General features: G+C 35.4%; 2 protein-coding genes across 3 annotated transcripts; one reads left to right on the plus strand and one right to left on the minus strand.

Moving 5' to 3' along the window:
* The first annotated feature begins 378 nt into the window (after positions 1-378).
* LOC132052622 (uncharacterized protein At3g49140) lies at positions 379-10,544 on the plus strand. 2 transcript variants are annotated; one of them, XM_059444238.1, is made up of 12 exons: positions 379-465; positions 1,987-2,110; positions 2,442-2,673; positions 2,810-2,912; positions 3,011-3,075; positions 4,140-4,259; positions 4,355-4,453; positions 5,301-5,457; positions 7,806-7,915; positions 8,617-8,766; positions 9,189-9,284; positions 10,324-10,544. In XM_059444238.1, exons 1-12 carry the CDS (start codon positions 429-431, stop codon positions 10,432-10,434), a joined length of 1,404 nt encoding a protein of 467 aa, XP_059300221.1. In that variant the 5' UTR covers positions 379-428; the 3' UTR covers positions 10,435-10,544. The 2 variants fall into 2 exon arrangements, with proteins under 2 accessions (XP_059300221.1, XP_059300222.1); XM_059444239.1 differs by lacking the exon at positions 10,324-10,544 and adding an exon at positions 9,507-10,257 and having other exon boundaries at positions 9,189-9,299.
* A 916-nt stretch (positions 10,545-11,460) lies between these two features.
* LOC132052623 (uncharacterized) lies at positions 11,461-18,412 on the minus strand. The gene is made up of 11 exons (XM_059444240.1): positions 18,007-18,412; positions 16,199-16,293; positions 15,590-15,647; positions 14,968-15,162; positions 14,657-14,733; positions 13,854-13,936; positions 13,623-13,674; positions 12,664-12,732; positions 12,335-12,421; positions 12,157-12,218; positions 11,461-11,910 (listed from the first exon to the last, which is right to left on the minus strand). Exons 1-11 carry the CDS (start codon positions 18,122-18,124, stop codon positions 11,682-11,684), a joined length of 1,125 nt encoding a protein of 374 aa, XP_059300223.1. The 5' UTR covers positions 18,125-18,412; the 3' UTR covers positions 11,461-11,681.
* Positions 18,413-27,684: the final 9,272 nt, after the last annotated feature.

Genomic DNA, 27,684 nt, shown 5'->3' on the forward strand with positions numbered 1-27,684 from the left:
TTGAAATGATGGTCCGAAAACTTAATCAATCCCACAAATAAGCAAGGAATAAAAAGGGAAACCCGAACCATGTGATTATAATTATGATCATGATATGGAATATGAACGAGTTAATGACATGGGTCAGTAACTCGATCCAAATTTGGTTCACAAAAGCTAAAACCTAACCTAACCTAACTCTTTATGAATTAAATGATGTATTCTATCAAGTTACGAGGAAACAAGTAAGCCGCCAACAAACCAGACTCACACGCAAGGCACGTGCCTCGAAATGAACCTACGGAAAACGACACCTGTGTCTTAACCCCTGACCCATCAGACTTTCAGTGAGTTGTGTGGGGCAACAGCCACAAAAACAATCTTCCAAATTCGTTTCATTATTGTACTACTTTACTCTGCTTCTTCTTGGACTGGTTTACTGTTTCTTGATGTTTATCTCAGCACCTTCATCATCAATCTCCATCGGTAATTCCATAAATCATGTTTTTTTTCTTCTTCCTCCTACTATTTCACCACCTTTTGATCCAAAACAGACAGGAACCAAAATGTTCTTTTTTTTTTCAAGAACCATTTTTTTGTGCCTTTAAAAGGGTTGTAAATTTTACTTCTGTTTCTTCACTTCCATATTTCTGTTGGGTTGACTTTTTATTTATTTATTTCTTGAGTTTTTGATAAATAAATTTAGTTTATTTTCTCTCTGGTATATTTCAGCAGCGTGTGAAAGTTTCTTGGATTGTCATGGAGGTATTATTTGTTAGATGTATGTGGAAAGGGGGGGATGTTAGACATTAATTTCTACGGTATTGGTGGTTGTTTGTCTTAAATTTATTGGGTTAGTGGCATTTATTATGGTAGGTATCAAAATGTGGTTTTTACTTATATTTTCCTATGGTCATTCATCATTAACTTCAGGGAAATTCACATTAGTCAATGTGGGGACTGGGGACAACCTACTGATTTAGCTGTTCAATGAGTATTTTTGTTTTCCTTGAGCTTGCTTTCTGGTTATACCTCTGTTCATAGAGTTTGAGTCGTTATGATGTCAATTCCACTAACTTTTGCTTCCTGAATCGAGAGGGCTTAGACGAATTCGTGATAACAAAAAACTCGTGTTTCTTCTACATCTGTCTACAAATGAATAATTGTTTATATCATTTGTTGTTTTGTATTGCCTGAAACCCAGAAAATAGAAGAGCACTCCTTGTTAGTAGTTGTTTAAGTTGTCATGGGCAACTGAAACAAAATACCTCGTAAGCCCGCTACTGCATAATGTAGCTACTCATTTACCACATTTTCGATCTCTTTATTTGGTGTTTAATGATGCGTACAGAGAGTTTTAACATTCTTGGTTGGCAGGGAGACTAAAGGTTTGGGAGGTGGTACCGTTGTGTCTCTTCTGGACCTTTTGAAAGAAATAAGGTGAAGAGCTTGAAGAAAAAACATTTATTGAGATGTGGAATTAGGTTCACATGATGGCTGCTCTATTCAAATTGTTTGGAGTCATTCAGCCTAAGCTAACACTCTGTTCCTGATTTGACTTTTAGACATATTTGATTAAATTGTGATCTGATGACCAAAATAAAATTTAGATGAAAGCGAGCTTACTTGTTCACATGATCTTAAGGAGGTGATTTGTCTTCATTAGGTGTTATCATTTCTTTTACCTTTTGGGTTCTATGTGGTCCTTAGTTTGGCTATCTTTACTAATGTTGTTTCTTTTACTTTGGCTATCTTTACTTTTTATTGTCAGTACCTGTACTTCTTCAATATTTTCATCATAGCTTTTTACTCTTGCACTTCTTTCGAACCTGTCTAAAACCGATTTTCTCTAGCCGAGGGTCTACCGTAAACATCCTCTCTACCCTACAAGGGTAGGGGTTTGTGTACGCCTCACCCTCCCTAGACATCACTTGTGGGACCATACTGGGTATATTGTTCTGTTGTTAGTTTGACTTTTTCTCTAAAGATATTAGTTACTGTTTCTAGGTCCTTCGCATTGTTTCACATGTCATGCTGATGGAGTTGGTTGCTCAGCATCATTTGGAGCTACAAGCAGTTGGATCAAACCATCACATGAGGTTCAGAGATTCTCTGATCATTCAGGTATAAGGTATATAACTTGAGAATCTATTTCCCATGAAGAAAAAGGGTGCTTGTCTTGACTAATATTTCTGATCCTCTAGGTTTCTGCTGTTTATGAGCTACTTCCCTTCCATATTTAGTTGTTGGTGTTTGTTGTGTTAATTGTTAAAATCTATTTTTTCGGAAATTCCAAGCCAGCTTGTTGGAACAAAAATGACACTGCTCTTGCAGAAGTTGTTTTTGAGGACCTCATTGGACTTCTCATGTGATTATTTTACTTTTGCAATTCTGGTTCTACCATAGTTTGACTTTTTTCAGATTAAATTATGTGTCCTTATATATGTGCTCCTCCTATATAGTTTCAGGACTGAGAATCCTTTCTTCGGAGCTGCACAATTGCATTGGCTGCCTGTAGGACATGAGATTAGCCTTTCAAGACTTTCAGTTGCAGCAGATTACCCAGATTCTGTTCCTGATTCCTCTAACTATGTTGGCAATAGTGGCTATCACCCTCTTGAAGGAATACGGGACCATAGAAGAGTTCGTGATACTGAACTCACAGCTGCTGAAACAGCAAGGACAACTGTTGAGGTTTCCTTTAATATATGCTATATAAATTAGATCTTATATTCATTCTATATGCAAGCGGAGAAAGTTTGCATGGTAGAAGTGCTAGTATGTATCTTTTGGATGGTTCAGATGGGTTGTCTTTTGTTACTAATGGCAGGCTAATAGCAATGCTTTGTTGATATTTCCTGGCATGGTTCATTGTGAACCTCACGAACAAGTGTCATGGGCAGAATTTCAGTACGTGATTGATGAATTTGGAGGTTTGGCTGTTTATCTAGTAGTGTGCCTCACAATGTTGTAATCTGATCCTTTCCCTTATTATTTTTTCATAGTTGATGGTTTGCCTTCATGTGTTCAGACATATTTTTTGAAATTTATGATGACAAGAATATCTTGCGAGATCGTGATGCAAGTAATCCCGTGGTACAGATTTCTACATAATTGGATATTTTGTCTTTCGTGGTTAATATCAAGATCATGGTTGAGCTTTCTGTGTTCTCGTTAGACATCGTGCTTAGTAAACTTCATATACCTATGAAAAAATATTATGATTAGCATCTTCATAAGCGTGTCCTCTGAATTCACCCAGTTCTTAGTTCTGCTCTTTTGCACAATGCAGTTATAGTCAGTTGGTGTATTTGGCTGTGTGTCGTATCTCTATTAGTTATTGTTTTATAAGGATCATAAATGAACTAATGAGATCGCTAACAATCAACACCTACACCTTGGGTTGTTTAAATTAATCGTCAATTCATCATTTCTAAGCTTACTCATAACAATTAGTGATCAATTCTTTCTGGAAAATTCTCAATTAACTGTAGATTTCCATCACCTAAATTGTCCAATCCATGAATGCTAAGCTAAATTCTTGATTTTAATCCATAGTCTTGTTATTCCATGGCGTAAAGAACTCAAACTCATAAGTTTTGAGGTTAAAGGTTACCTCTGAAGTGGTCCAAACTCAAAAGCCTCAGATGGCCCTTTGGGTCACCTTCTAGAGTGATGAGAATGGAGAAATTAGGGATTCCAATGGTGGAATTCTCTTCCAAATTCTCAAATCTCACTTCCTCAGAACCAATAATTGAGTTCCTATGTGATTTTGGTGTGGAGCTAGTCCTAGAACCCCTCTATTTTATCACACTATTCTTAAATTCTCTTCATTCTTACTGTTTGGAAACACACATAGGTATCGATGTAAGAATGCCAAGCTCACACAGTCGGACTTAATTGGTTCAATATGTTTTCTTCCCTTCAAATTATATTTCCTCCTATCAATATATTAATGGAAGTTCTTCCTCAAGCTTTATATGAGCTGGCTAGTGTCTCGTTTTTGACATTGCATTGTTGAACTACTTGTCTGAGGTTGATAAACAGCTGTTTAAGAATGTAGTTATGTGGAATTTGAGTCGTAAGAGTGTAGATCAGTTGTGAAATATAAGCCTGTAGGTCAGTGCTGAAATTATCCCTATTTTACTGGATTACTTCAGAATGCATTGATTGGAATGGATTTCTCCCAATACGAGAAGAGGAGTACAGAATCACCTGACGACATCAATTTAGTAGGTGATTCTATTGATGATACTTATATCTTCGACAATTACTTAGAGGTGAGTAAACAACCACTGCAATTTCACTATATAAGTCGGCCGATTAGGCTTCGCTTCTTCCTATGCTTACACATGTCTATGTTTTCTTTGGCCAGTTTGAAGATTCTGAGATGTCCGACTATCAGGTTGATTGGGGAATGCCTGATAGTTCAAGCACGTTGCACCCAGTTTATTTTGCGAAGTGCTTGACTAAGGTGGTTTTCAATTCTTTTAGCAACTCTGCTCATTGCTATTTTTTGTTAACGAACTATTGCTCATTTCAAAATTTGTTAAATCTTTATTCCGTAAATGTCACTTGTATGCATATGTTTTCATTTCCCAAATCTTGTTCTTTGCACAATGAAGAAAATAATCAAAGGAGAATATACATAAGAAAAATGCAGATGACATCACTATAACATCTTATTTCATTTACTGATTACGTCTTAATCCAAGGTAGTTGGGTCGGTTCATTCAAGTATAATAACACAATCTTTTTGCTCTAAAGCAGAATACGTAAAGTTTCGACTTTTGAGCCCCAACCTTTTCTGTATTGATAAGTTTGGGTTACATGTATTTTTTTGGGAAAATTATTGAAGAAATAAATTCAAATTTTAAAACAGGAGTCAGTAGCTGCTTCTAAAGTATTATAGGAAAACATACATGCATAGAACCAGAGGAGCTTTTCCTATGAGCATCCAAATCACATCCCACATTGGTTGTGGGATGGGGATTAGTCTCCTGGTATTGGGTACTGCTCATGTGTAGCTTTTGAAGTTGAGTTAGGCACAAGGTCCATTTCTTATTATCCTTCAATTCATGAGATGCCGTGCAAAGTATGGGGGCTTTTCAGAAAAGACTTTTCCCAACTTTTGGATCATACATTGGTACATTAAATTTAAGCTTCTTTAGCGAGTTGTGCATTATCAGGTTTAATATGGAATATGCTCAAATGATATGCTACATTTTCATCCTATTCCGTTGCTAAAATTGATTTTTTCTTAATTGACACTGTCCGATTTGGTTCAGCTCAAACCACAAACTATTTTGTGTATTTCTTAGGCTGTTCACATGAAGCATGCTAAGATGATGGATCATCCATCAAATGGCATTTCAATTTGGGGACGCCTCAAGCCTGCCTTTCTGGAAGAAGAATATTACGTGCGAAGGCTCTTCAGTGATGATGAAGTTAGTGATGGCTACACCTCGGATTGGAAAGGTAAAGTTAAACAATATATTCGTCTCACACCAAGAGGAATGCAGGGAATTTTCAAAATTCAAGGCCAGAAAATGTAAATCTAAGCTGTTTTGGTATCATAGTTTGTTGTCTCGAGTATTTAAGTGGAGAAAGGGTAGAGAGGCGGGCCCATTATCCACCGAGCTTCAAACCGGAGTTGCGCACGGGGATTTCTCATTTATAAAAAGAAATTGTTGTCTTGATAAATAGAAAGAGTTTCTACGGTTGATAGCTTCATCTTAGGGATGGTTGCTCGTGAGCATTATGTATGTCTATACCTTTAGGTTGATAGATGGCCTTAAGATGCAGGAACTTTTAATTGCAATATAAAACTGGTGATTTTACAGTAGGGATTAAGGTAAGGATGCTAATATTGGAGTCACTTAAATGAACTTATAGAATAGGCTAACTAAGATGAAGCTGAAAGGGGATGTTCTGGTAACAAATGATGAAATTTAGAAACTTCTCGAGTGCTGTTTAGACCACGGAGTTTGTTATTCTTTCCAGGTTTAGTTTCAGGTTTTTGGAGAGCATAACAAAAAGGAATCTGAGTAGAAAAAGAACAGGAATGATCTGAAGGAAAGGAGTCGAGATAGAGGAGGAAGAATCGGAAGATATTTCTCAAACATTTCTTTGTGCAAGCTGTCCTGGCTCCTGAAACTTGGAACCGGAAGTATGCAATGCGACTCTTTAGGAGATATTGGTGGAAAATAACAAAGCTACACGTGAGTCTTGAACTTGAGATCAAGCAAAGACATGAACTTGAAGCATCGTATCTTGACTCTCTTTGACCCCCTCCCTCCGATTAAGTCTTTTAAGTTAAAATTCCCCATCACTTATACCCACCTTGGGAGATTTTCTCTACAATATTTATTACAAAAAGGCGTATTTTCCCTTTTAACTATTTCTTAAGGAGAATAATACTAATCCTTCAAGTTTTTTTATAACATGAAATCCTTCAAGTTTTTTGCTTTTTTTGAAACTAATACTAATCCTTCAAGTTAGAGCGAACTTTATAGAAAAAGTTAGAAAGCTCTCCTTTACATATCCCATAAATAAAGGCATGTGGAAGTTGGTCAAAATTTGAAAGACCGTTGACTTTTGAAGTAAGGGCAATTAAATTTGAATTCATATTAGGCTTAACAGCACCTTTAGCAAAGAAATTATGAATTGCCCTGACTAAGTCATTTTAAAATTATTCCAACAGTGATATTAAATAAGACCTGTGAATCAGAACATTGAAAAACTGGCGAGTTGCTGCCCCAAATCAAGAGTGGTTATGTTCAGTATGTCCCCCTTATCCCCTACATACTATGGTGTGCTGAGGTTGCCTTGGAAAGAACTTCGATCCAAACCTTCGCATCTACTTTCTCATACAGTTTTCGACATCTTCTCAGCTTATAGTCAATGCTTATGTCACAAGTTTTAAGTTTCTGGTGCTGAACCTTGTCATTCAAGCTTTTTGTGATAGACTTCTAGCTTATGAGAGATTGGTTAAGTAGTACTACTACCACCACATTAAAAGGCCCTAGTATATAGAGAGCCTGCAAAAGAAACTAATGAAAGTAACCAAGATACTGCTGTAACAATGGAGAAAGTCAGTGGATATAGTCAAAACTTCATTAGTTTTCAGTCAGTCAGTGTGTCCCATTTAATATTTCTCAAAGTTGTGACGGATGTCGCCGCACACAATGTGGTCAAATAAGGTCCATATAAAAATGTTTGCTTTCTCCTACTTTGTTTCCATTCAACCATGCAGCCTGAGATGCTGTACTTACTGGAAAATGGCGATAACCTTAAAGTGAAGTTTTTGGCTAAAGATGTTTCATTTTTTGACATAAAACATGAAAGTGATGGGTTGAAGATGTGAACCAGATTCTGTTACACTCTTTGGGCCTTCTTTCTTCTTCTGTTTGGCTATGCCGAGTGGTCTTTTCTAGTAATATAAAGTGTCTTTTAGGACGTTCAGATATGGGGAGGTCATTCTTCTGTTACATTTTGTTTTATTTTGGTTTTTTTCTTTGGTCTAGCAATATATCCTTTCCTGCCGAGGAAGTTGAAGTGGTTTTTCAATTATAGTCTGTAATAACTGCAACTGCATGGTGCTTTCACTTTCCTTGTTCATTTTGCCTGCTAAAAACTGTATCGGTCTGTGCTGTTAGCTGTATGGCTGTTGAGCATAGTTTAGAATGATCTCTTACTCTAGATCTCAGATCATTGTATGACAGTGAAAGAGCTCTTGCCACAAAGAATCTTGTCCCTTTTCGAGTTGAAGGTTTTATTGTATTATTTGATTATCTATCTATTGATTCAATCATTTATTTTTACAGACGGAGAAACTTTGAGCTTTAGTTCTAGCTATGACAAGAGCTGCAATTTGTCGACTATTTACAGATTGGAAATCATCAGAATCGATCTATTTTCTGTTTATGGTTCTCAGGTATGTATACTTTTAATCGTCCAACGAACATCAGACAGTCGGGGCGGGGGGGTGCGGAGGGTGGAGTTTGTTGATTTAAGATTATGACATGTGGTTGGTGTGCGTTAAACACAATACATTTTAAAGTAGTCATACACTGAAGAAGGGTATTAGGCTCGTTTTTGGGAAAGATGAAGTGTGCAATAAGTCACCCATGTAGTTTAGGGGTGTAAGGGGGAATTCTGACAAGTGAGGGAGTAAAGTATGTATTAAGCCTTTCTCTTTTGTCACAACTCACAACTGAATCTTGCTTATAGAGTAGAGCATGTATAGGTTATCGAGTTTTAGGATTTGCTATCTGAAAGAACTGAAATATGTTGGAAGCATACGATCAACAGAGAAATGAATAGTGTTGGAGCCCACATCGGTGGGATAAGGTGCAGATGGACTCTTTATATGGTTTTGGACTATCCTCTCCTCATGAGCAGCTCTTGGGGTTGAGTTAAACCCAAGATCCATTTTTAACATGGTATCAGAGCCAGGCCCATCCCAATTCGTTGTTCATCAATGTTGGGTCCTCCGTCTTATATTGTCCGTGCTTGAGATGTCCATTTCTTTGGGTGTGGGGAGCAATGTCCCCTCGTGGGGTGTTCTTTGAAGTATTCTGGACTGCGGTAGGCGATAATGTCATGCTCAATGTTCATTCTTCTTTTTTGTTTCAGTTAGCAGTAAGTTTGCATGACTTCCAGGATGCTGAACCCGACAGTCTTGTACATTCAGCTCCAACAATTGTAGAGTGGTTTAGGGAGCAAGGAACGAGGTGCAAATATGCACTTAAAGCTCTATGCAGAAAGAAAGGACTCCATGTTGAGGTACTACTGGTCAATTGATGCTGATGCTTAACTTTGATATGCATAAAATTTCCAAAGAATTAGGTTGATCTATTGCTGTTCTATTGTTCTGAATGGTTCTTTTGTAATGCTAGTTTGGACAATCAAATTTTCTTTATCCGCAAAACAGATGTGGAGTAAAATATGGTTATTCTCTTTAGAAGTTGAAATCTGCTAGTATTTCTGATGTAAACGTTGGCAGTTATCTCCATGTCCTTTTTTCGAGCTTCTTTAACTTTTTCATTTTAATAAATTTTGATTGATCATGTTTAGAAAAATTCAATTAAACAGTGAGAACCATAGCTAAATACAACATTTTGCTCACATAATAGCCCATTTTGGAACTTTTCATATTTTACGTATCAAGCTTTGCTAAGATCTAATATGAATCCACCTTTTTGCAGAGAGCAAATTTGATTGGAGTTGACAGTCTTGGCATGGATGTCAGAGTTCTCTCGGGAACGGAAGTATGGACTCATCGATTCCCCTTCAAAGTTAGGGTAAGCAATAGAAAATGCTTTTGACTTTGAAAGCTCACTGATTTGTAGTGGTAAAATAATATAAAGTGAGTGGTTGTGTATTGTTTGTGTGGTAGGGAGATATATCTCATTATATAACTTAAGTAGAAGTGTTTAATTTAAAAGAATTTGTAAATGTCGCTACGGTGTTCTAGATGTGGGCAAAGTAGAAATTGCATATATAAAATAGGATGAGAGAGTACTTGCTAATGTGAAGTGTGTTACTTGGAATACACGGCCCATGACACATGATAGAGCACTTTTTCTAGACATATAGCGTGTTTGGGCAACAACATACCCAGTGTAATCCCACACGTGGGGGCTGGGGAAAGTAGGATGTACGGACATCTTACCCCTACCTTTGTGGGATAGAAAGGCTGTTTCCGAAATCTGCTTAATTTGTAAAGTGTTTTCTTATCATAAGTGCTTCTCGAAAAAGTACTTTTGGAGAGTAGAAATTCGTGTTTGACTAATCACTTTGAGAAGTACTACTGTCAATATTAGAGTATTAATTGTGCTTGGCTAACGTTCCATAAGTGCTTCCGGGGAAAAGCTATATTTTTATTTTCTGCTACTACCCAAAAGCACTTATATTTTTCTTAAAAGTTTGGCCAAACACATCAACTTTCTAAAATAACATTTTCAAAAAAAGAAAAAAAAAAGCACCTTTTGCTTCCCTAAAGCTTGGCCAAACAGGCTAATAATCCGGGTCATGGTGTTGGCTAACTTGACAAGGCTAACGTCTACCTAAATATTATTTTTCTGTTATATCAATCTTTCTATATAAGCAAAGTTTATGCAAAGCTTAAAACTAACCTACTACCATCCAATTTGTCTGTGGGACAATTGTTGTAGTAAACCTCCTTACTGATTACTCGGGTAGGAGAGAGCAAAAAGATGGTGTCTCTACTATTCTCATGAGCTTAAAATTACTATGGATTGCTCAATGACAATGATTTTGGATATCACAAAAACATGATTTTGATTTTTATTATGGCTTTTGATGGTACTATATATGCAGGCAACATCAGAGGTTGCTGCTGAGAAACAGATCCGGCAGCTTCTGTTTCCCAGGTCCCGCCGCAAAAAGTTTAGGACTCCTGAGAGAGCTGGAGATTTGGACTCACTTTAACTTTAATCTTACTGTTTAGGAGCAGATCTTATGAATAAACGTATTATCCATGTCACTAAATAAATGTATGAGCAGTTGGTTCTAACTAATCCAGTTTTGATTTCTGTAAAGTTCTTTTGTTAATGGGTAGGTGGTGGATTTAAATTGAATGATCAGTTTCCTTGGATAAGATATAAAAGATAAAAAGGAAGGTGAATAACAAAAAATATGATTCTTGCATGTGGGTAAGTTTTGAGGGAAGGGACAGTTTCCTCTGTAGAACTCAAAAAATTTCCCCATCATTTGGCAAAAATGGTTAAGAGCACCTTCTTAGTGGAAACTTTTGATGCCACAAAAAAACATTGTTGAAAAAATATAAACTGGATTCGTAAGAGTGTTGTTTTGATAGATAACTCTTCTGCGAGTTATTAATATTTGAGCTTATTAGCCCCCGGACTTCGTCTAGTTGTAAAAGCGCAACAAGTGATTGCGTGTGGTAGGTATATGTTACAAGTTTAAATCCTATCATGGATAAGCAGTTTGTTACTAAATGGGCAAAGATTGTGTGTGGTAGGTATATGTTACAGGTTTAAATTCTATCATAGATAAAAAGTTTGTTATTAAATGGGGAAGATTAGAGCGAACTCGTTATCCATAGAGTTTTAAACTGTGTTAATGGTTCTTAGGGATTTTTTGGTTATGAAAAAAAATTGAGCTCATCAGTAATACTTCCATTCAATCTTAGTTGGATGGTCTGAATTCGGAGAGAATTGATAAATGGACGCCTATGTTACAGTCCAGTAACTTTCTGAGAAGCAAAGACTAGATTACCAACCCAATTGAACCGGACTATTACTATAATCCATGTCTTCAAACTTAAACAATACAACTAATTATTTTTTTGTAATTTGATTTGGCAAATATATCTTGAATTAGGATTTACCCAAATGCTGTATGGAGTTAATTGATTTTTCTGTCCCCAATTACAAGCATACGAACTTAACTTTACAGATTTGCAAGTTTGTTTTTCTAGTTGAACAAATTCCATTTGCAAATTTCTTCTTTATTGCCAGATACACACAAGCTGCATTAAAAGGAAAGGGAAAATGAAGAATGAGAATTTTCATCAAGAAAAATGTAAAACTGATTGGCAGCTACATCACATCAATGCAAGTTCACTGGCCTAAGAATTAACTCTAGCTAAAATAGAATAAGATTTTCCTACCGGGGATGGAGGGAGGAATAATATTAAAAAAGAAGTCTTGAAACTATAATAAAGTTTTGTTTGCGTCTGTTTCTTTTCTGGGCATTGTTTGAGTGAAACTAGCCTCTGTATTGCTAGTAGATGCAAAATTTTGCCTATAATCTTCAGTTTTTGAGCTCTCAATGGCATTTTTTAGTGCAGGATTATCTAGGCCAGTTTCCTCGTCAAATCGCTTGCTTCTTACAATGCCTTCATCAGCAACATCCGCTGTGTTCTGATCCACCTTATCACGCCTGAAATGGAGTCAAATATGTAAATTTGTTCTGCCAGGTCTATAAAAGCATTTGGCTAATCTTTCTAAATAAGCGTTTAATTATCGAGATTGACCAACAATCATAATAATTAGCAAAGCAATAGACCAGCAATTAGATTATCCTCATAGTTCTATGAAAACATGGACAAAAATAAATCTAAGCGCTAATATACAAGAGAGAGAGAGAGAGAGAGAGAGACAAACCCCGTTCAGGAAACAAACTTACCCAGAGTAAACAAGAAGTCCCACAGCAACAGCAGCAAAAGCTACAAAATATATCCAGTCAACCTGAAAAAAATGATACTACTTTCAGAATAGCACCAGTGAATCACAGCAAAAGTAGTAGCTCCACGTTAAATCGATTTTAATCCTCAAAATGTAAAGAAGCTGATAGTTCTGCAAACCTTCTGATGATATACAAAGATACGAATTAAAACAGCCCACATATCGGAGGTAAGCAACGCTAAGTTTAGCATTGTGGCACCACTCCTCTGCATCCAAAAGGTTGCATTTTAGAATGAAAGAAAAAAAAAACTAACCCCAAACCTGAAGAGCAGCAGCAGAAAATAATTTTCAAGAATATTTTCTTGAAAATTGACAAGATCAACTAGTATGGATTGCACCACAACCAGCTTTAGATTGAAACTTGACTGATCAACTGATTTATCTTTTTGTACATATAATGTGTGTGTATGAACAAATAGAAAGATGGAGAGATTGAGCGGGGCAATACCTTCAGCAAAATGGGAACAAATGAGTAGAATAGAAACATCGCCAATGCAAATCCAATGAAGGGAAGTGCCTGAAATTCCCCATGGAAATAAATGTTTAAACAACTTGATGTGAGAATAAAGAAAAAGATTACCAGCAAAAGGACAATGAAACAAAGTGTATAAACACAAAAAATGAGAAAGGAATGGCGAGCCAGTTACCCTCTTAAAGAACCTCACGAGACTCACATTATTTTGCAAGGAAATTTAGGCTCCTTGAGACAAAAGAATCTGAGATATCTCATATTTCTATATTGTTTCAGTTAACAGAATCCAGTGACTTAGCCCAGTGTCCATAACTTGACCCCTCCCACCATAGCCTACCACCTTTATCGCACTTCCCCAAAATAACAACCCACTTTTTCGTCCTTTCCAGTTTTAGAATTTGAATTAAGATGGGAAAACTGAGCTTTTTGTAAGCATGTACAATTTGCAAGGAAAAGTAAATGGTTGAACATAAAAAAGAGGAGTTACAATGTTTTCGAAAGCAGAGGGAGGGAATCTAAAAGCTGGATGGTGTTTATAAAGTTGCCTTCTCAATCACATCAGATTCCGATCCTTTTTCAGCTTGTTTTCCTTTTCATTATCGGGAGGGCAGAGGACTGTATAAGACATCAGGAAAATGTGGACCTCATTCTTCTTAGAAATACACAGGCCGTGTATTGTTAATTTCACCTTTTATAATTACAGCTTGATGTTTGGGTTCCATTGATACTTGTGGGAAAAAGAAGTGTTCAAAATGGGTCATATATCCAGCATCACTGAACTTGCTCAGAAATTAAAGATAATAATGCTACACAAGTTTGCTCTTCCAAAGGCAGCATTAATTGTTTGATCTTCCAAAGGCAGCATTAATTTCTATCTCCATTTTCAATATCCATGTTCATTTGCGAGGAAATAGATCAAGGCATAAGAGACTTACCGCTCCAGCTGACCAGTGAATAGACTTCAACTCATTGCGCTCAAGTATGCTTCTGTAGCATGGTTAAAGAAGTCGTGTACATCACAGAACATCATCAGCAGTTAAAGAATATGCATTTATTTATCAAGAAAGAAGGTTAACCCCTGTAAGCTCTTTGAACAAAATAGCATCCAAATGCGTGAATTATGTGTTGAACATTAAAGAGAAGTGTCCTCAAGAAAATTAGGATACATTTGGCAAGCACTAACAATCGCACCAAAAAGGCCCAGAAATGCCATGAGTTCAACCATATCAGCACTTTTGACAAAAAACTCCTGCATAGAACATGAAATTAAAGCATTAACAATGTGAAACAGGACAGCCAGCTTGAGAAATAAGACCAAGAAAGAAACAGTTCATAGTAAAAAGGGCACTGTACTGTACAAGGAATCAACACTACCTGAGAGAAATAAAATATATGAGAACAAAACTCCCAGTCTATTCTTGCCTTCACAATTCATGGAACTTTTATCCTTTACCATAAGGTCAATTGCATAAGAAATGCTCAATATAGTGTATACTGTATAGGTTGCAGATCTAATCAAATTTGTTTACTGAGCAAATATTAAACAATGAATTTTTTCCTACAAGTATATAACAGCAAATTGTTACTTGAGGTAGTTTGCGGAACCATATTAATGTACTTAAAGAAGAAACAACCCAATATCCTCAGATGAAAAGTCTAATGGCACTACAAACTTGAGAAAAGAAACATGTATGGACAGATGTCATATAAAGAGGGAAAAGGGGCAATTAACTTGATTGTTGCATACTTCAGGTCAAAAACTATAAAAGTAGTCTCTTGCACAATGCTGATTGGGAAACTAAAATGAGAATCACCGCTACTTACAAAAATTTTAGGGATCGGCCAAAGGGAACACAAGGAAATACTGTTTCAACTGGAACAACTTTGAAGAAAGAACTTTTCTAACTATACATTGATATCATTTTTGGTTCAAAAAGCTAGTGAATATTCACTGCTATCAATTGCTTACCTCACTGACATTACTCACGGCATACAGCGTGGCTCCAGCAATTACAATTATATCCCCTTTGAGAGGATTGCTACCACCTAGCGCGATGAGAAATTCAAAGTATTATTCTTCAGATAATAGACATGCTGAATCTAAGTTAGATAGAACCGGCAAATGACTAAAGGCGCAAAATCACTAAAATGAGAAGCAGCTGGATTAGATTCACAAAGAATCATATGTTTACCCCCTTTCTGAAAAGTAGCGGATGATATACGATCATACATAGAAAGCAACTAAAGCAATGGGAAAGAGCATGCAGTGAAGACTATTACTTGATCGATCTGCGGCATGTACATCTGAAAAGATCACCAGGACAATACCAGCAATACAGATAGCAACACCGACTAATTTTCTGGGTCTGTACTTTGTCTTCAAGAAAAACCACGTAAAAAGCAGAACACAGGGGATTGCCCAGCAATCCAGCAACATCACGCTTGTTAGGGATGTGTACTGGTAAGCCTTCACAACTGCAAAGCAAAGGTAACAGAAAATGAACTGAGAGTTTGTTTAATAACAAAATGTGAAGTTCCCATTTCTGTAAACATGCATTGCCAATCCTCAGAGTCTCTATCCAGAAGAGGAGATTATAGTCTGCAGAAGTACAGAGGAAGCAACGCATTTGATCTTCCTCTAATGCATAATAATCACATAGTGCGGCTAACATGCACGAAATAGACTTTCCAAATAGAATTAACATTGTATGTATATTGTTTAGCAAAAAGCAAGTCATCAAGGTTTGATCAGTGCATATTGAGAAGGGATCGTAAGAACATCAACTAGAACATATTCATTTCTCGAAAATACAGGATGGGGTAGGTGAAAGGGAGGGAAAAAGATGAGCGCAAACAGTTTAGTTGGCTTTGATCCACGAGAGAAGGTCAATGAGGCAATTACCAAGAAAATTGGCCTCCACATCAACTATTCCAAGAAGGATGTAATAATACCATTTTGCCTGGTCAAACAGAAAACAGAAAAAGAAGGTAAACAAAGCATTCAAGCTTAAATGCAACAGCATGCTTAATTAAACAAGCATCAACAAAAAATTCATTTAAACGAAGAAAAAGAACACAAGTATTAGGAGATCTTTTGAGTTATAGCCAGTAAGTGTCCAATATCGGACAAGGGCATTAAAAGGGGCTTTTACACTTCTTGGGCTACTCTATCCATCGTATCAAAGCTCTTAAACTTACAGCCAGAAGCTTTTAATCTATATGTCCTAAACACAATTTTTATAACTACTTATGTGAGAAGTGAAAGTAGTAATTATACTAAGTGGGAGAATATGCAGGGCCAATAGAAAAAACATGTCGTATGGAGAAGAATCAAATTAGGCCTAATAACTATTGCAGGAATTGGTTAGAGATTGGACATATTTTGATATACTATATTTTTTCCTGAGCCTAGGATATTCAACATGCCTCAAAAACACCAATAACTAATTAAATTGCAGCAAGCACAATCATATGGCGAACATGATGAAAAATCAAACTTCCAGAAGCAAACCTTGATCCCCTCTTGCCTGCAAATCATAAAGACTCCATAAAATAACGCCAAGAGCACGTAATTTAGAAAAGACTGCGACGTCGGTGCATTGATTCCTATAACAAGGAAAAAATATGCTTAGCAAGAAAAAGAGACAAGCATAAAGGACACTAAATTAAATTACATTTTGTCCTTTGGAGGAGAGAACGGGGAGGCCAAGGATGGAATATTGGGTGGCAGTATCTTCTATATCACCCCCAAACTATTGCTATCTTTATATGAACTTTTCTGAAACTCAGTCTTCAGACAAGAACTAAAAATAACAGTACTTAGCCCCAGGAAGTATCCTTGCTGCCCTCCCCTTACATTTTAGCATCCATTAATACTAACTAAAAGAGATAACTATATACAGAGAGTAAGTTAGCCATCTCAAAAACTCAATTTGATAGCTAGTACTGGCTCCACTCCATGGGGATGATGTACTTAGACCGTAGACTAGATACAAAGCAAAATTCGGTGAAAAAAGATAGTCTGGACTCTGGATAACAAAAGTATAAAGGGAAGTATGTTTTCCAACTTTCTACATCCCAAATTGAGTGTCCAATTTTCATGTATAAGCCCAAAATCAATATTTTACTACATACGCCATCTTCAATGATATGTCAATCTTACCCTTTTTATCAGTTCAAACTTGGTCCATTTTCCAAAAAGTAAAAATTACATTACATATTTTATCATCTCCAGAGATATTCAATAATTAGAATTTCCTTTACATATCATATGGTTCTCCCTATGGAACACCACAAATTACTTTCTTCTATTCATTTAGTTAGTAGAACCTTCATGTTTCTCCAAAATTTACACAGCACATAATCTCAATTTCTATGACAATTTAAATTATAAATTGTGTCATGTCAAACCTGCACATTCAGAAGAACAGTGAGAAGTATTAAGCCCCTTTGGACATACTTTTTTTTTTTTTCCTTTTTCACAAAAACTATTTTCAAAACAATGTTTGGTTACACATTATACTGGATTTCTGGTTAGTTTTTGAAGACAAGTTTTTCAAATTTGAAAAACAGGTTTTGACCGGTTTTTCAAGCGAAATCTTTTTTCTACTCACAAAACTTCAACTTTTTCTTCAGGTGAAATGCATGTCCAAACACAACTTCAACTACCAAATATCATTTTCAACTTCAACTTCAAATACTACTTTTTTTCCAAACATCACTGAATTCACGTCCAAACGCCTACTTAAACCAAGTAAAAGACTATGCTGGCATGTCTTTTCGCTACTTTACCTTTCTTAAGGAGGAGAAAGAATAAAAATAATCAAGGAAACGTTAACAGTAGCGCCTACATGCTCGTCGTTAAACAAGAACAATGGAATCATATTTTTACCTAAGCAAGAATGATCAAAGGCGGATGTAAACTTGTGGTACCAGGTTCATCAAAACCCAGAATAGTTTCAATGCAAAGCATTTATATGTAAAGTTTCATTGAAATTGCAACAAATAGTATATATGAACCTATATACAATGAGTTTAATGCTAAGAACCTTAAAGTACGAACCCATAGAGCTCAAATCGTGGATTCGCCTCTAAAAATAGTAAAACAATTTAGTAGCAAGACACTACTCTTAATTGAGGACAATGATAAATTAATACATAGAACTGTATACAGAGCAAAAACTAAAAGCTTGTATTACACATTAAAATAAAGCGCCAAATCACTCGAGCTTCATCTATGATCATAATCGTATTTTAAGATCAAAATAATACAGAAACACAAAAAACATTAAACATAAAGGTAAAAACAGACAATTTTACCTTTTCTAGCGAGTTCGGACGATAAAAAACCAGTGGCAGTGATCAAAAGAGAAAGAAATTGTCCCAACAAAAGATTAATCAATGTATGTTTAGTCCAAATTCCCTTCACATTCACCATATTTTAGCAATTACCCACTATAGTTTATAGCTTCAAATACTGGGAAACCTCAATAAATCACCTAGAAAAAAATTCACAGAGGCATATCAGAGAATGCAGAAAACTGCAGACTCTGTTTCGTTCTTGAAAATACTTATGGATACACACTAAAAATATTCTTGTTTTCTAAAGATGGAAGGATTATATTATATAGAGAGATTGATAACTTTTATGATGATGAAATTGAATATAATTAGAATTAGAATTAGCTTTTTTAAGCCGAATCTTTAGAAAAAAAACAACGGCCAAAATTAGTTCCACAATTCCTTGTCACTGTCCCCCATTTTGTATCACTACTCGCCGTGTGAAATTGACCAACTAATACGAGTAATTGTTTTTTTTTAATTGTAATGTAATCTTCTAATTATAGATTAATTGTATTGTTTTAGCTGGGGAAATTAGTCAATCTTGTAATCATGTTGTGGGTCCAATGAAAAAGTCCACTGGCTGATTTTAACGGATGCGTGGACTTATATTAATGAATTAAATTATGGTTGAAAAAAATAATAAATGTTAGGATAAAATTATTAGTGAATAATACCAGCTCTGATACCATGATATAAAATAATGTTTGAACTTAATTCAATTCTAAAAAGTAGCTTACGAGATGAGATTGTTCAAAAATTATATAAGGAGATAAAATTACCCTTACCTATTGATTTGAGAATTCAATAACAAAAAATATATATAAGTGTTATCAATTGGATGTCCACCAAGTTGTAACACCCCAAAATTTTCTTTGAAGAAAAAAAAAATATTTTTTTTAAGTTATGTTTCGGGTGATCTGACTTCGGGAGGTCGTAACCCCATCCGAATTTAGGAATTTGGGAAAACGCATAAAATGAAAGTTGTAGATAATTGAAATACCTTTCCAAATATATATTAGAACTTATAGGTGATATCGGATAAAGAGTTATGGACGTTTTAATGCAGAAAGGTCAGGATGACAAGAAAAATTCGGCCCAACCCGATTTCAAGTCGGGTCGGGACCATTTCCTTGACATTTAAGTGATATTTAAGCCTCTTCTTCATTTTCGCATCAACTAATATCCGTAACCTCCTAGAGAAAGAGAGAGAGAAGAGAGAGAGAGAAAAAACCAAGATTTGATCAAAATCGAGCTCCGAATCTCAAAGCTCGTGAAGAGGAAAGTGTAGTACGAGTTGTCATCATCATCTTAAGCTAAATATTGACCTTGGGGAAGGATACTTTCGTGGTTGAGCTACTGCTAAGGTATGTATGAGATTATTTTATGTTATTAAAGTGTTTATTTGGAGTTTTAACGGATTAGAACGGAGAAAATAACATTATAAACTCGTTTGTTGCCTTATTGCAATTTATGGATTGGGGGCTGTTTTGTTGGATTTAGATGGGTGGAATTAATGGAGTGATGATGTATAATAACAGTTGATGTTGTTATTGATGTTGTTGATAAGTTGTTGTTCTTGAATTTAGGAGAATAAAGTGTATGAAAATATTGTATACAAACCCGTTTTTGGATTGGGACTGCTGTTAGTGTTTTTAGCATAACTCCTTGTATACAGCTCCGTTTTGAGTGATTCAAGATGTTCTAGAAAGCTATTTCGTAGACCTAAAACTTTCATCAAGGCTTTAAAACCCAGTTTTGCCTTTAGCTACTCGAAAAGGGGGACGAAGTGCAGGGGGAGGTGCTGTCCAGATTTCTGTTTTGAACATTCTACATGGACTGCTGTTAGTATTTTGAGCATATCTTTTTGTACAAAATTGTTGTAGGGGTGATTCAAAATTGTGTGAGACCCTAAGACATATATCTACAACTTTCATTGAGGACACAAAGTCTAGTTTTTCCATTTACCCCTTCGAAACCGAGCAACAATACAAGATAGTAGCGCTGTCAATTTCTGTTTTGATAGTTTGGGCTGATTTTCGTTGATTTCGTGTTTAGTTGTGATGTCTTTGGGACTTTTGAACTTAAGTAGATATTTGATTGTGTATTTAAGGTATATATGCTCTTTGTACAAGCTAAGAGGAATTATTTGACGAAGTGGACTTTGGTTGGTCTATGGCGTAGATGATTTGAACTCCTCGAGTTGTGGTAGAACTTGTTGTGTGGTAAAACGCCGAGGTTTGTGTATAAACTTGAACTTAAAATATCTTTATTTTTCTGGAATTTTGAAGTATCTTGATAAGTTATTTCTTTACTCTTCATCTTATATTATTGTATGGTTATTGTCTCAAGTATTGCAAAACTTTTGCTAAATCGCCCACTTGTACGAATTGCTTGATCATTTTGCATTCTTGTTGGGACTTTGTCCTTCTTGTTATGGTGACTAGTCATCGATATTGACATGCCCCTCGATTCGAATCTTGCCCATCTTGACTTTGGATTTACATTTCGTCTTGACGATGGATGTTCGTCCATTTTCGAGTACGAGTGGAAAGCCACTTTCAACATGGTTCTTGATTCTCTTGATATTGGGTGACGACCCACGGATATGGGCTTCGGTCCTTTTGATTTCGGGGCTTCGGCCCGTCTTGATATTGGTTGTGCTTAGTGTGATGGCATGACGTACATATTGGGCGAAAGTGATTATTTGACAATTCTCTTGAATTGAATTATAAGCTTCCTTGATACTCGAGCCTTAGAATATTGGTATTGACATTTTGAAACTCTCCAAGGTTTGTATTCGATACCTTGATATACTTGTTCACTTGGGCTTATTTTTACCTTATCGAACCACCTACGACGAACAAGGGAATTGGAGAATTTAATGGCTCCAAGCCCAAAAGTTTATACACCACTAAGCTTTATGCTTAGCGATAGTTGTTTTCTATCGTAGGTAATGTGCGAGATGAGGTATGAAGATGGCCACTTGAAGTATACTTTTGGGAGCCTTAGTGAAGATCACGTGCATATGTATTTAGTTTTTGTAAACTTTTTTGGGGACTTGTACATGATACGGAGTGTGGCACTTATGTATGAAATTTTGGAAGCTTGTGGAAAACAAGACCATGTGCTTGTAACTTAAACTTGGTATTTGGTTTTGCTATCTTAGGGTGTGTTTTTAACCAAGTCATGCCATATACCGAATTTGTATTTTGTCTTGTAATTATGTACAAAGGGTGAAATTAGTTTCGTGAAAATCTCTAGTTTGGGTTTTTTGTATCGTATGGACCCGCAATGGTGTCGTTTTGGAAATAAAAGTTCAATGCGAAGTTCTTAAACGTGTCGACAACTTGAGAAGGGAATTACTATATTAAAATGGTACTCTGATATTGTATTTTACCTAAGAAATTTTTCGGAGCGCACAAATAAATAAAAAGGAAAAAAAAGATGCCGTACTTCCAAAAAAAAATTCCGCGGGGGCCATTTCCGCTACTAACTATAATTGTGAATATCCTTTGGCATAAGTTCCTTCTAAACGGGTAAGTGTAAAATTATCTTTTGTTACGTAAGTGGTATCCTCCTAACGGGGATGCTACACAAGTAAATTTGGCCACCAAATTTGTTTGGGCACCAAGCAGTTCTATTATTTTTTCCTATAAATAGGAGTTCATTTGTAGAATGTTATATATACAATGGAATCTCTCGAGTTAAAGGTTGAATGATATATCAGTCTCTTTCTATATACTTATCTTTGGTGCATTTACTTTATAGCCTTTAATTTATAACACGTTATCAACATGAGACTCTGCCATCTCAAGCAAATACTTTAAAAGCCTCGAAGAATATATGGAAATTCCTCAAATTTTGTTTGGATCAATGACCAATCATGAAGATATTTTTGTGATTGATAGTGGAACAACGCATGTCATAATCAAATATGAGAAATAATTTTCTCATTTGCTTAGGAAAAAGGAAAAATGTTAGTACAGTTTCTGGTAATTCAAAATTGATTGAAGACTCTGGAAGAGCTAATATATTTTTGCTCAAGGGGACGAAACTTGTTATAGAATATGCATTATTCTCTTCTAAATCCTCAAGAAACTTGTTAAATTTCAAAGATATCCGCCATAATGGGTATCATGTTAAGACGTTAAATGAAATAAATAATAAATATCTTAGTATTACAAAGAATGTCTCCGGCCAGAAACATGTTTTGGAGAAATTACCAACTTTGTCTTCTGGCCTGTATTATGCAGAAATTAATACAATTGAAGCACGCTCGATCGTAAATAGAAGTTCAATGATTCAAGTATTTTTGTGCTTTAGCATGACCGAATAGGTCACCCTGGATCAATAATGATGAGAAGAATTATTGAAAATTCAAATGATCATCCACTTAAGAACCTGAATATTCGTGAAAGTGGTGAATTTTCATGTGCCGCTTGTTATCAAGGTAAATTGATAGCTAAGCCATCACCAATGAAAGCTGACATTGAATCCCTTGCCTTTCTAGAACGTATACATGGGGAAATGTGTGGACCTATTCATCCACCTTGTGGGTCATTCAGATATTTTATGGTCCTAATAAGCGCATTTTCAAGATGGTCTCGTGTGTGCCTCCTATTGTCTCGCAACCTGGCATTTGCGATATTATTGGCACAAATAATACGCTTAAGGGCACAGTTCCCAGATTATCCCATTAAGGCTATATGCTTCTATAATGCCGGAGAATTTACATCCCAAGCTTTTGATGATTATTGTTTATCAGTTGGGATAAAAGTCGAACATCCCGTAGCCATGTTCATACCCAATTGATAACAAGACCACTACTTACGAAAACACGGTTGCCCATTACCATTTGGGGTCATGCTATTCTACATGCACCATCTTTTATTCGTATCAAACCGACTCATTATAATAAATACTCCCCGTCACAATTAGTATTTGGTCATGAACCAAATATTACTCATCTCCGAATCTTTGGTTGTGTTGTATATGTGTCGGTAGCACCACCACAACGCACTAAGATGGCCCCCCAAACAAGGTTAGGAATGTATGTTGGATTTGAATCACCCTCTATTATTCGCTACCTTAAGCCATTAACAGAAGATTTATTCACTACTCGATTTGAAGATTGTCCATTTGATGAAATAAATTTTCCACAATTAGGGGGAGAGAGAAAAGATCCAGATGATCATCCACTTGCAGAAAATAGCAAATCAAATGCCGGACGCAGTTATTGATTTGAAAAGAATAACTAAGTCACATATCCCTGCAGAGAATGTGTCTATCTAAATTGATGTCCCAAAGGGACAACCTACTAGTGTCATAGCCTCTGAATCTCATACATGCCTGAAGCGTGGTAGGTCATTGGGTTCCAAGGATAAAAATCCTAGATAAAAAAACACGAAAAATGATTAGACTGACACTGTGAAAGAATATGATGAAGATATTCAAGATCTAATTAATCCTGATACTCCTAAAGATATCAGGGAACTTGAGACTCAAGTGAATAAAAAACTATCATTAAGTTTTTCTGGTGATGGGACAGATTTGAATTGATCGAAGATTATGGTGGATAATGTTTTTGCATATAATGTTGCACTGAATATTATGAAAGACATTGAGGATCAGAAACCTCGATCTGTTGAAGAATGTCGACGAAAATATGATTGGCCAAAATGGCAAGACGCCGTTCAATCAGAATTGAATTCACTTGCTAAACGTGAGGTTTTTGGACCGGTAGTACAAACACCTAATGGTGTAAAACCAGTTGGCCACAAATGGGTCTTTGTGCGGAAAAGGAATGAGAGAAATAAAATTGTGCGATACAAGGCACGCCTTGTTGCACGAGGATTTTCTCAAAGACCTGGTATCGACTATGAAGAAACATATTCACCCGTTATGGATGGCATAACATTTCGATATCTCGTCAGTTTAGTTGTACATGAAAACCTTGAAATACATCTGATGGATCTGGTTACATCCTACCTTTATGGCTCACTTGATAATGAAATTTATATGAAAATTCCTGAAGGATTTAAAATGCCTGAAGTAATTAGTTCAAACGGGAAATGTACTCAATCAAATTACAAAGATCATTACATGATTTAAAACAATCAGGGTGCATGTGGTATAATCGCCTCAGTGAGTACTTGATAAATGAAAGTTATATAAATGATGTCATTTGTCCATGTGTTTTTATTAAGAAAACAAAATCACAGCTTGTTATACTTGCCGTTTGTGTTGATGACATAAACCTAATTGGAACTCCATAATAGCTCCAAAAGGCGATTGAATATTTAAAGAAGGAATTTGAGATGAAAGATCTCAGAAAAATAAAACTTTGTCTTGGTTTGCAGATTGAACATTTAGCAGACGAAATCTTCATCCATCAATCTGCTTATATCGAAAAGTTTTAAAATGATTTTAGATGAACAATGTGCATGCGTTAAGTATTCCAATGGTTGTTCGCTCACTTGAAACGAGTAAAGATCCGTTCCGACCTCAGGAAGAGAATGAAGAGCTTTTTGGTCCTGAAGTACTCCATCTTAGCGCAATTGGTGCACTTATGTATCTTGCTAATGCTACAAGATCTGACATAGCATTCTCTGTTTATTTGCTAGCAAGATATAGCTCTTCTCCCACACGAAGACATTGGAACATAATTAAGCATATAGTGCGATATCTAAAGGGAACTATTGACATGGGTTTGTTATATGCTAAGAATGGTAGTGCAGATCTTGTTGGTTATGCAGATACAGGTTATTTATCTGATCCACAGAAAGCTCGATCTCAAACAGGCTATCTGTTTACATGTGGAGGAACTGCTATATCATCCCCTTTATTCTGATCCACTATTCTATTTTGTTCGCTCATTTTCTGTATGCTCTTTCAGAAAATGGTATAAAGATTAAAGAGCCACAATGCCTAAAAATCATCCCCTTTATTCTAAACTTTTACGAAAATTAGTCTTTAAAGTTGAATACGGTAAGTACACAAAGGTGAAACAAACAGACACTATATATAAAGAGGGTGGATCGTCCATTTTCCCTATGTTTCTGACTAGTAATGTAGTGTTAAAATGGGAAAGAACTTCCGAATTAGAGATGTAAAATATATAGTCTGAATTTGACAAAACAGGGTGGAATAGAAGAATCAATTCCTTTTTTAATAGAATATGATGTCATTTCAGAGAGCACCTCTTTGTTGTGATTAGCTCAGGAATCTACTTTATGTGAACAAAATATTTTTTCCATTCTTTATTGGGCATAAAACTAAACACAACCAGATATTAAATGGCAAAAAGAAACAAGCAACCAATAGTTTTTTCCCTTCTTTTTTACTGTTAAGGTAAATTATTTTCCTTTTTTTATTGCAAACAAACTTGAGAACCTCTCGTTTTTATTCTATGAAAAAAGAATAACAAAGTGGAGTCTACTATGTCACAGGGCTAGAGTCAAATTTAAAGGCTATAAAAAGTGTAGCATAAAGTGGGCAATGGGCTTTTCTTTTATAGGTGATGAAATGAGGAAAGGAGTGGATGCTGCCAGACATTCACTTTTTGCCTATACTCATCTTTTTTCTTTTAGCAAGCTTCCAAAATAAGTGTATGTACTTAATAAAAAAAATAAAAAAAAATCTTGCACCAAATCTAATCAGTTTAATTTTAAAATTTACAACTAATTAATTGAAAGAGTTGTTTCAATGTGTAGTATTACTCACGGTGACATTGAGGAGGAGAATTTGTCCAACGATAATGAATTTCTAAGTTTAATTCTTGCGCCTTATTCTCAATAGTCTCAAATTAAAGTTTTGTATAATAAAAATGGGAAAATAGGTAAGTTCCTCCTAATATAGTCTGCTCTCGTCCCTTACTACTTTTAAGTTTTAACTATTTGGGAATTTTATTACTGTCCTAAACTCGATTGAAGTGATATTAAAGCTCCTTTTCTTGATTAACCCCTTTTAAGGAAATATAAAAATAATAAATGCACATGCTTCCATCCTATGCGCACGTTTTTAAATTTATTCAAGATGAATGTATCATTAACTAACCATGCATGATGGCATTGGAGTAACAAGGACTCAAGGAGTGTAACACTAATGTTATAACTAACCATACATAAGGATTTCGTTTTATACTAATGTTATGTATTGCGCCAAACACGATTTAAAGTGATTTTATTATTGCATGTGAAATAGTCCTAAGAAATAATTAACTTGGATGCTAAAAATTCTATCAGTCACGTTAAGAATGACTCCTTCGATCAACAATCAACTATTTCAATACAAAATAGAGATAGTGGCAAAAGTAGATGCATAGTGACTATTTCGGACGTGTTACATATTATTAAGAGTATTGATAACTTGATACTTTTGAGAGTGGCTGTTTAGGTTGATTAAGGTGAATTATTTGTATGTTTGCAGTATCCGAAAGGGAAATCATCTCTTATTATCGGAGCGCATATAGTAATTTTCCACTATAAAATAATTCATAGGAATCACAGTAACCTTTATAGATTGCAAGTTCGCCATTTCAGATGAGTTTGATTTTCTATGCTACATTGAGTTTTAGATCTTACAAAATAATTGATATTGATTTTAGAGTCCACTGCATGTCTAAAAACCTGATTATCGACTTGGATATTAACACAATTACATTTTTATTCCAGACTGTTTTATTTTGTAATAAATCAAATTGATATCTAATTAAACTATAATTATCATAAAAGGTAGTAGATCAAATAATATTTCACCCAAAATAATTACATTAAATACATGTTTTATTTCATCATCACAATTATCGAATAATTATATCCACTAAAAGTTAACATATGCAATATCACCTAACGATACTGTCTCGGTTGGACCGCACATTTAGGTAGAGCGATCTTATAATGCAAGAGAAAAAGATAGTTTACTTTATATTTTACTTTATACAAGTAACAATAATTACGGAAAAGCTTAATGCGGTCCATGAAATTGACCATTTTTTCCATTTTGACATCTTAATTAAGTGTTGTTCCTATTGGGGCATCAAGTGTGTCTACCAAACACAATCCGACTTACATAACATATATGGTGAGTTTCAATTTTTTTTAGCCTTGGGCTTGAATGTCAATCGCATCCTACGCGGAATATTCAACCAATTAAAACACCTTACCCATTTTGATTATGCACATCAGATAGAAAGAAGTGTGCTATTGTGTTTATAGAAGTGAAGAATCACCGCTTAAACCAATCAAATAACAAAACTGGAAAATAAGAAATTAAAATTGGAAACTAAAACTGAAAATAAAAATAAAAACTGAAAAATAAGAAACCAAAACTGGAAAATAAAAACCCAAAACTGAAAAATAAAAATTGGAAACTAAAACTGGAAAATCAAAAACTGAAAAATAAGAAACCAAAACTGGAAAACTAAAGATCAGAACCAAAACTTAATATTTGATGTGTATAATTAAAATGGGTGGGGTGTTTTAATTGGTTGAATTTTTCACATAGGATGCGATTGAGATTCACGCGTAAGACTAAAAAAATTGAAACTCGCCATATATGTTATGTAAGTCGGATTGTGTTTGATAGACACAATTAAAATCAAGTCCAGGAATTCATTAGAAACAGCACTAATCGAGGTGTGAGAATGAAAAAAAA

This window comes from Lycium ferocissimum, chromosome 4, assembly GCF_029784015.1.
Source record: "Lycium ferocissimum isolate CSIRO_LF1 chromosome 4, AGI_CSIRO_Lferr_CH_V1, whole genome shotgun sequence".
Taxonomy (NCBI): domain Eukaryota; kingdom Viridiplantae; phylum Streptophyta; class Magnoliopsida; order Solanales; family Solanaceae; genus Lycium; species Lycium ferocissimum.